This window comes from Thecamonas trahens (genome assembly GCF_000142905.1).
Source record: "Thecamonas trahens ATCC 50062 unplaced genomic scaffold supercont1.52, whole genome shotgun sequence".
NCBI classification, from domain to species: Eukaryota; order Apusomonadida; family Apusomonadidae; genus Thecamonas; species Thecamonas trahens.
The window spans coordinates 260615-269900 of NW_013657628.1; the positions used below are offsets into that span (position 1 = coordinate 260615).

A 9286-nucleotide genomic window follows, 5' to 3' on the forward strand; every position below is an offset into this window, starting at 1 on the left:
TGCTACAATGCGGGAGGGGGGGGAGATGGGATGGGCATGGTTGACTTACTGTGCTGGTGATGGTGGGTGTGATGGTGATTGTGGTTGTGGTTGTGGCTGTGGTGCTGGTGCTGATGGTGATGGTGCTGGTGATGGTGGTGATGGTGATGGTGATGGTGCTGGTGATGGTGGTTATGGTTGTGGTTGTGGCTGTGGTGCTGGTGCGCGTGATGTTGCTGGTGGTTCTCGTCGTCATCGTGATCGCGGTCATCGTGTTCGGTTGTGCTCGTGATTCTGGTCGTGATCACGGTCATTGTGGTCGGCTTGGTCATTTGTGGCGTTGATACTCGCAACTCAACACGCCCTCGCTCTTGCGATCGTCGGCCAACCTGCCACAGCGCGAGGTCGGCAACCTCGTGCAGCACATGCTGGGCACGCCACTGTCGCGCGGCCCTCCTCTTGCCTCTTCCCCGGCTCCTCGGCTTGACTCGTCTACCGTCCCTCTGTATCCCTTCGCCTCGCCACTCCTCCCGCCGCTGCCCGAGAACCCACCGGGTGCGGCGCCCGAGCCACTCATGCTCTCCGCGCTGCGCTCGTCAATGGCCGGCTCGCAGCCGCTTTCAGGTGAGTCGGAACTCGAGCAGTTGCGTGCAGACAACAACGCACTGCTGGAGACTGTCCAGGAGCTGGCAGTTCAGATTCCGGAGCAAAAGCGGCTGTATCACGAGAAGATTGAGCGCGGCGAACAGCGGGTTGCCGGTCTGCTCGCCGACCTTCGGGCTGCCGAGCAGGACGCTACTGCCGCCCGCGCTGACGCCGAGGCGTGGCGCACGCGCGCGTCACAGCTCGAGGCTGAGGCCTCAGCAGCGCGCAACGCCTCGCACAAGGCCTCCACCGATGCTTACTCGGAGGCAAATGCATTGCGAATCCGTATTGGCGAGCTCGAATCGCGGCTGGAGGTCACCGAGTCGCGTGCTGCTCTTGCATCTTCGCTGCAAGCCCAGCTTGACTCGGTCCAACGCGATGCTGCCAACGCCGCCGCTGCCGCGGAGACTCGGCACCAGACCCAACTCGAGAGCATGCGCCGCGAGCGCGACGACCTCGCCCGCGAGCTTCAGGCGGCGCGCGATCAGGCAAATGCGACCACTCGTGATGCCGACGCGCTGCGCACTCAGCTTGCTGTTGCTGACAAGGCCCACCAGGAAGCGCTGCATCGGGTCCGCCATGAGCTGGACGAGGCGACCCGGACAGTCGTCAGCCTCTCGTCTCAGGTCGGCGACCTCGACTCGGAGCTGCAGAGCGAGGTCGATGCCGAGCGCGCCGCCCGCATCGCTGCCGATCAGCGCGCGGCGTCGCTGGAGGCGACCAACGAGACGCTCCGCTCCGAGTTTGTTGTCCTCCGCAACCATCTGCAGGCGCTCCAAGCCGATACCGCCGCCGCCGTTGCTGCGCGGCAGCAGCTGCAGGAGGCACAGGCACAGGCTCGTGCCGCCGAGGATGCGCTCAACACCCAAAGAGTCACGCTTGCAGCACTCGACGCCGAGCATCGCAACTGCCGCTCGACCCACGGCCAACTGCAAGCCGCACTCCAAGCCGAGCGGTCGCGGGCGAACCAAATCGAGGCTGCCCTCGAGGCTGAGCGAGCCCGCGCCTCGAAGCTCTCGGCCAACTCGCTGGCGGCTACACCGCGGCGCTCAAGTAGCGGCTCACCGCGAGTTGCGCCTGGCTCGCCGTATCTCTCGCGAGCGGCGTATCAGGCCCGCGAGGCTGAGTGGCAGCGATCACTGGCAGCGGTCAAGGACGAGCTAGAGGAGGTCCGTGCCCAGCTGGCCCAGCATGGCGCGTCGGCAAGTGTGGGTCCGGCGGCGGCACGCGGCACGCCCGCCAAGGCCTCGGCCGAGCTGTCTGAGGCATATCAGGCACTTCGAGAAGAGCACGCCGCGCTTCGTCAGGAGATGATGATGATGCAGCTGCAGAGCTCAGGCGGTTCCCCTGAGAACGAAAAGGCTCTCCGCGACCAGATTGTGCGGATGGAGAACCAGACCCAAGAATTGCTCGCCGAGCTTGACGCGGCGCGAGAGGATGCTGCAAAGGCCAGGGCGGCAGCAGTTGCTGCTACCAGCGAGGCCGGTGGCTCAGTCCAGGCCGCCCAGGCGCTCGAGGACGAGCTCACTGGTTTGCGGAATGAGGCCGCGGCCGCGGTCGCCCAGGCCGAGGCCGCCGAGGCCGCCCAGGCAACCGCCGCCGGCGCTGCTGCAGCCGCACAAGCCCAGGTCGCCACCATGGCAGACGAGGTGGCGGCGCTGCAGACTGCGCTCGAGAGCGAGACCCGCGCACGAAGCGAGGCCGAGGCCGCCATGGAAGCACACCAGGCGTCGGCGGACGATATGGAGCGGGCTCGCGCCAGCTGGCATGAGACGACCCGGCAACTACAGGACCAGATCGTGCAGCTCTCGGCAGAGAGCGCTGAAGCGGTGAGCCGGGCCGAGTCGCTGGCGGTTCAGCTAGAGACGCTTCGTGGAACGCTCAGTCTGGTGAAGGAGGAGAAGGAGCAGGCGCTCCAGGACAAGATGGCGTTGGGGCGCAAGGTGGGCCGGCTGGTGCGTGGAGCACAGGCGCTGCGTGACGAGCTCAAGGCTGCACGCGATGAGGCCCGACATGCGCAGACGGCGTTTGGCGCAGAGCGGGCAACGTTTGAGACGACGCTGGCAGCAGCCGAGCGGATGCGCGATCAGGCCCAGGCTGCACTGCAGGCGTCCGAGGCATCGTCGGCGTCGCTCTCGGCCAAAGCTCGTGCTCTCCAGGAGCGGGTCACCGACCTAGAGGCCGCACTGCTGGCGGCCGAGGAGGCGACAGCCTCGACCCGGCTCGCTGAGGGGCGGGACAAGGCGTCGCTGAAGAACAGCATCGCGAGGCTGGAGATCGAGCTCGGTGACGCACGCGAGCAGCTGGACGCGTTCCAGGCCCGGGTGCAGGAGCTGAGCAACGAGCTTGGTGCTGTGCGGAGCGCCAACAAGGAGCTGCATGCTGCGATGGGCCAAGCGCATGCCGCAGCCGAGGCGGCTCAGGCCGAGGTGCAAGTCCAGAGCGCCGAGGCGAGCGCTGCTGTGTCGTCGCGCGATGCCGCTTTGGCCAAGTGCGAGGACACAGCAAAGGCACTGGCGCTTGCGCGCGAGGAGGGAGCGGCGATTCAGGTCGAGGCAGCGCAGCTGAGGGCACAGGCTGATGCCGCTGAGCGAGCCAATGCGCGAGTGACCGAGCTGCAAGCAGCGCTGGCTGCAGAGCGCGAGGCGGCCTCCAGTGCGGTGGCACAGCTCCGCGATGAGCTGCAGGCACTCTACTCGGATGCGCAGGGGAAGCTGCATGCCGAAGGCGCGGCACGAGCGCAGCTGCAGGCCGAAAACGAGAACTTGAGCTCGATGCTTGCGGCGTATCAGGCCAAATGCATTTCGCTGACCCAGGCGTCGCAGCTTCAGGCCGCGATCCGCAGTGGTGGCGGTAGCGGTACCTCTGGCGGTAGTGGTGGACGGTCGTCGTCAGTTCCACCCGGGTCCGCAGCGTCTGACCGGGTTGCCGAGCTTGAGGGCTATGTTCGCGAGCTGGCGTCACGGCTTCTTACACGCGAGCAGCAGTTTGTGGAGCTGCAGGCCGCGCATCGCGGCACCGCGCCGTTGGAGGAGGCGCTGGCTGCGGCCGAGGCCCGTGCCGAGGCTGCGGCCGAGCGGCTAGAGGCTGAGGTGCAGGACAAGGCTGAGCTCGAGGCCGAGCTTGAGCGGCTGTTTGAGACGACGACGTCGCTGGAAGATTTGCTTCACGAGGCATCGCGGGTGCAAGCCGAGCAAGAGCAGCAGCTGGAGGCGGCCCAGGCGGCTCGCGCGGCGGTGGAGGCAGCGGCTGGCGAGTCTGCTGACGAAGCTGCGGAGCTGCGGCAAAAGCTGCGCGAGCAGGCGGCAGAGGCCGAGGCGGCAGCGGCGGCCGAGATTGCCGAGGTGCGTGCCAAGGCCAAGGCCGAGGTGGCGCGACTGGAGGATGAGCTTGTCGAGGCCCGGCGTAAGGCGCGACAGGCGGTTCAAGCGGTCGAGGATGAACTCGATAGCGCTCGGGCACGGGCGCGGAGTGGGACCCAGAGTGCGATAGAGGCCGCCGAAGCCGAGGCGGCGGCGCTGCGGAGAGAACTGGCGAGTGCCAAGGCTACCGAGGCGCAGCTGGAGGTGGCTCAAGCGCAAGTGGCAGCGATGCAAAAGGAGCTTGCGGCGGCCAAGAAGCTTGCGAGCGAGCTCGCCGACGGGCGCGTCGATGGCGAGGCGCTGGCAGCAGCGTTGGCGCAGCGCGATGCGGCAGTGGCGGCGCTCGAGGTTAAGGAGTTTGAGCTCCACGAGCTGGAAGTTGCGAGGCTGGAACTAAGCGAGAAGCTGGCGGCGGCCGAAGCGGCGGCGACCAAGGAGGCAGCGGCGGCCGAGGCAGCGGCGGCCGAAGCAGCAGCGGCGGCCGACAACGTGCCGGACACACCCGAGCCGCGTGCGGGCAACAGCGATCGGGAGCGAGTCGAGAACGAACTCTACGAGACGCTGCTTTTGCTGGAGGAGACGCGTCGTGAGGCTGAAGCACAGCGGAGTCGGGCCGAGGCGGCCGAGGCGGCTCAGACACTTGTGGCCGATCAGGTTGCGGCGCTGGAGCGCCAGGTGGCACAGGCCGAGGCGCAGGCGCAGTCTGCCGCCGAGACAGTGGAAGCAGTGCAGGCTGAGGCTGAGCGCGAGGCGCGGGCGCAGGCGCAGGTGGCAGTGGCGGTGGCGGATGGATGCGATCTGGACGTGGCACGGCACGAGACCCGCGAGCTGCTTGACGACTTTGCCAAGCTCTCGGTGACGGTAGCGGATCTACAGCGTGCGCTCGAGGATACCCGAGCCGCGCTCGACGCCAAGACGGCAAGAGGGCGAGTGCTCAGCCGGCAAGTGGATGCTTTGGCGCATGCCCTTGCTGCGATGGAAGCTGAGCACCACGGCAAGGACGCCGTCGATGTCCAGGCCGTCTTTGATTGGCTCGCAACCGTAGTTCCCGAGGAGGAGTAAACGTCGCCGCGCAGAGGCAAAAGTTTGAAATTTTTGTGACGTCAACCATTAACGGAACGAGAGATTGAACGATTAATTGGGAGGAGTCACGGGTGGGCGGGGAGCGGGCGAACGATGAATGAAACGAGAAGATGAACGATTAAATTGCGGTGAGCGGCAAAAGTGCCAACGGCTTTGGGTCTCAAACGGTCGAACGAGCGAGACACGGCGGCGAGAGTGTGGGCGAGGAGGACAAGGGCGAGGGGCGAGGGGGGATAGACAAGGGGCACACTCGACTCTCAGCAACATTCATGTCGCTTGCAGTGTCTGGGCGGTCACCCGCTCGACGTGGTAGTCATGGATCTGGACGGCGAGGTGATGGACTCGGCGGTGGTGGTGGTCGACTCGGCGGTGGTGGTGGTCGACTCGGCGGCGGTGGTGGTGGTGGTGGTGGTGGAAGCGGGACGGGCACGAGGGGCATGGCCAACCACTCGCTGGCAGGTCATCATTCGGGAACGAGGGGGCAAACGAGTGGCAGTGGCAAACAGCGGATGACAGGCGATGGCAGTGGCATGAGTTTGGGCAAGGGCGGAGGAGGAGAGCCATCGCTGGAAAAGGAGTACATCTACAATCTCCAGCAGCAGGTGTACTTTATGGAGATGGAGCTCAAGCTGTTGCGGGAGTCTGGTGCTGTGCCTGGGAGCGGTGGTGGTGGCGGCGGCGGTGGCGGTGGTCGCTCCATGCTTCCACCCGACATCGAGGCTGCTTCCCGCCCGCTGGATGATACCATCAACTCGCTCAAGGTCAAGTACAAGGCACTGCAGGACGAGCACAAGGAGGAGATGGCGGTTGCCAAGGAGACGCAGGAGGAGCTCGAGGCAGCAGCGACCAAGCAGCACTTTAACATCCTGCATCTGCGGGCCGAGATCGCCGGCCGCGACGCGGAGATTCTGACGGCCAAGGAAAAGTCGACGGCTGCGCTGTCCGAGGCGACGCAGAGGCACATGGACGACGTGAAGACGATCGAGGGTCTCGGGCGCGAGATTGAGGTGCTGGAGGGAAAGCTAGCGAGCAAGGCCGAGGAGGCGGCCGAGCGGACGTCCGAGGCGTCGGCGGCCAAGCTGGCCGAGGCGCAGGCGTTGGCTCGGGCCGAGGAGACGGCCAAGCGTGCGGAGAAGGCCGAGCGGCGGTACAACGACCTGCTGGTGACGACCGAGTCGATCCGGGCGCGGGTGGTGGAGCTTGAGGAGGAGCGCGGGACGTTTGAGGAGCGGATCGAGGCCGAGCACGCAGCGAACAAGGTTGTCTCCGACGCCAAGTGGGAGGTGGAGCTTGAGCTGAAGAAGGTCAACATTGCGCTCGATCAAGCGCAGCGTGCCAAGGAAAAGGTGGACGCGGATCTGGCGACGGCTGTGGAGGAGACGATTGCGGCGCAGAGTGTGATCTCGGACTTGCGGCGCGACAAAGCAGCGCTCGAGCTTGTTGTCCAGCAGGAGCGGGCGACGCGCGACGAGAACAAGATCAAGCGGATCGAGTTCCAGAACGAGGCCCAAGAGCTGCGGCAACGGATGGCCGACGTCAAGGCTGTGCTTGAGGGCAAGGACGAGGCTATTTCCGGGCTTGAGAAACAGCTGGAGCGGTCGCAGCTGGCGCACGCCGAGGCACTGGCGGCGATCGAGGAGCTCCAGGCCGATCTCTCGCGGGCACACTCGCACTCTGCCGAGCTTGCGGACCGCAACGCGGTGCTCAAGCACGACAAGGCCATGCTGCAAAACGAGCTTGCCGAGACCGAGGCGACGCTTGCAGGCGCGTCGTCGGACCTTGCGGACACCAAGACGTCCAACATCGAGCTCCTTGCCGAGATCGAGCGGCTCAAGTCGGTGGTGGCTGTCTCGGAGGACATCCAAAACCTTAAGATTGAGGAGTTCCAGAACATGCTCACCTCCAACTCGCGTGTTGCCGACGGCCTTCGCGACCTCATTGGCGACCTGCAGATGATGAAGGATCTCGGGTCGCAGCTCGAGGCTGCGCGGGCGACGGCGACGTCGCTCTCGTCGGCGTCGCCATCGCGCCCGGCCTCATCGCTTTCGCAGCGCTCCGATGGGTGAGGAGGGCAGTCGCTCACGGTAAAGACCAGCTTTATCTCAGGCTATGAAAGAAGCGAGGAGATGATGGTCTCTATGTCGCCCAAGACTTGCGCGGAGAGTGTGTAGTCGTTGTCAAAGGAGGCGCGGTCGAACGAGTCACCGATGGGCACGATCCAGTGGTTGTGACCGTTTGCGGCAGAGATGTGATAAAGGAAGGCGTCTGGAGGGGTGAGGGTGAGCTCGATGACGACCGAGCCGTGTGGGCAGAAGAGAAGGCCTGCAAGGTGTGAGCCAGTGATGCCGATGACGACGTTGGTCTGCTGCCAGGTGCGGACCTGGTCGACGAGCGAGTCCTCGCCGGGGTCATACATGGAGACGGAGGAGGAGTGCGAGGCGCCTGCCGCCGCGATGACAGTGCGGAGGCGGGCGACAAGGTCTTCGGCGTTGTCGATGTTGCGGCCGATGCCGTGCTGGGCGATGATGATGTGGAGGTCTGCGGGGGGCGGGGGCGCGAAGCCGGGCGGTGAGGCGAGCGGCGAGGCGGGCGTGACCGAGGCGGACGGGGCGAGGTGCTGGACGATAGCTTTGCCGACAGCGGCGATGCGGGACAGGTCCGGCAGCATCTTGTAGTGGAGCGGGGCGTAGTAAGTGTCGAGGATGGCCCCGGCGTAGACGAGCTCGGAGGAGCGGTCGATGGTGCGGGCAGCGATAGAGGCGACGGCGGCGTCTGCGGTGGCGGAGCGGGGGTGCGCAAAGCGCGAGCGAATGACGGCTTCGAGAGTGTCGGGCAGGTAGATGGACTCTGCGAGGAGGTAGATCTCTTCGTGGGCGATGAGAACGTCTGCAAGCCAGAGCATGCGCTCGAGGGTTTCGATGGTCCAGTGAAAGAAGTGGATGTCGAAGCGGGTGCGGAAGAGGGCGAGGACCGGGACGGTGTGGACAGTGGTGACGCGGCCGTCGCCAAAGAAGAGTCCGCCATCGTCTTTGCGAGCGATGCGGGGTGGCAGCGGCTGGGTATCGACGTTGACGGGGACAACCTCGTCGAGCACGATCTCGGGCTGCGGCGGCTGGGTCTCGATGGCTGAGGTGTGGCGCATGAGCGGGTTGAGCTCTTGGATTTCGCCGCGGGCAGCATTCCACAGCACGATCCGCTGATTGAGCGAGATGGGGAGGGGGTGGTCGCGCCAGAGCCAGGCGTTGCGGGCGAGAGCGGTGTAGGTGTGGCGCGGGGCCGGGGAGGCGAGGCCAGCCGGCGGCCAGGTCCGGGCGCTGGGTGGATAGGCAGCGGCTTCGGCCAGGGCCTCTTCAACGGACGCGCCGCCGCTGCGGGGAGGCTGTCCGTCCGGAAGATGGCAGAAGAAGGCCCAGTCCTGGCGGTACATGGCATCGCGGCACCATGCATGGCGCGAGGCCGGGCGGAGAAAGAGCGGCGCCGGGCGGACGACCGGCACAATGGCAGCGGCACAGAGAACCTCGAGATCGGAATCGCCGCCACGGGCGTAGACCTCCTCAAGCACGTTGGTGATGCGCTTGATGGGAGTTGACATGCCTTCCTCTGGCTGCGGAAGCCAGGCTTGCGGGAAGAGGCCTCTCTCTTCTGCATCATCAAGCGAGATCGAAGCCAGCTCGGGCAAGTTAGCCATTTTCAGAACTGCAAGCATGTTTTTTGGTGGCGAGCAAAATAAAGCCGGCAACTGGCCAAAGGTCGCATCGACAGCAGAATCAATGATGCGCTGTGTGGCATGGTCCGGTAGCACTTGGCTCGGCACTTGATAGCTTCGAGCAGCTGGTTCTGGAGGTGGTCGCAGAGGAAGAAAGCGGTGACGAGCTCGTGACGATGACCATGCCGACGATGACCATGACCATGACGATGACGATGAGTGCGACGAATTGGGGAGGAAGGATGACCATGTAAAGTTGAGCACTACAAGAGCTAGTATGGTGGCCACAATCATCCTACGGACACCAAACTTGGCGAGTACCATGTCTAGGAACTATACTACCTGCAGTAAGAGTGGGGTGGAGGGAGGTGGAGGGAGGAGATAGGGAGAGCAGGTGGTGTGCGTGGGGGGCTGTGAGTGACGTGGGATGGGCTGACCGTGGCCGAGGGGGGGGATTTTTGGGTTGGGCAGGCCAGGGGTTTTGGGGGGGGGGATGGGGGGGATGAGTGGG

The 9286-nt window shown here is 65.3% G+C and overlaps 2 protein-coding genes across 2 annotated transcripts; both read left to right on the top strand.

Moving 5' to 3' along the window:
- Positions 1–71: 71 nt before the first annotated feature.
- AMSG_09642 (uncharacterized protein) lies at positions 72–5048 on the top strand (the record flags this gene model as incomplete). The annotated part of the gene is made up of 2 exons (XM_013898741.1): positions 72–200; positions 378–5048. 2 exons carry the CDS (start codon positions 72–74, stop codon positions 5046–5048), a joined length of 4800 nt encoding a protein of 1599 aa, XP_013754195.1.
- Positions 5049–5384: 336 nt separating this feature from the next.
- On the top strand, positions 5385–7135 carry AMSG_09643 (uncharacterized protein; the record flags this gene model as incomplete). Its single annotated transcript, XM_013898742.1, has 2 exons — positions 5385–5465; positions 5630–7135. The coding sequence occupies 2 exons, from the start codon at positions 5385–5387 to the stop codon at positions 7133–7135; spliced, it is 1587 nt and encodes a 528-aa protein (XP_013754196.1).
- Between the last annotated feature and the right edge of the window lie 2151 nt (positions 7136–9286).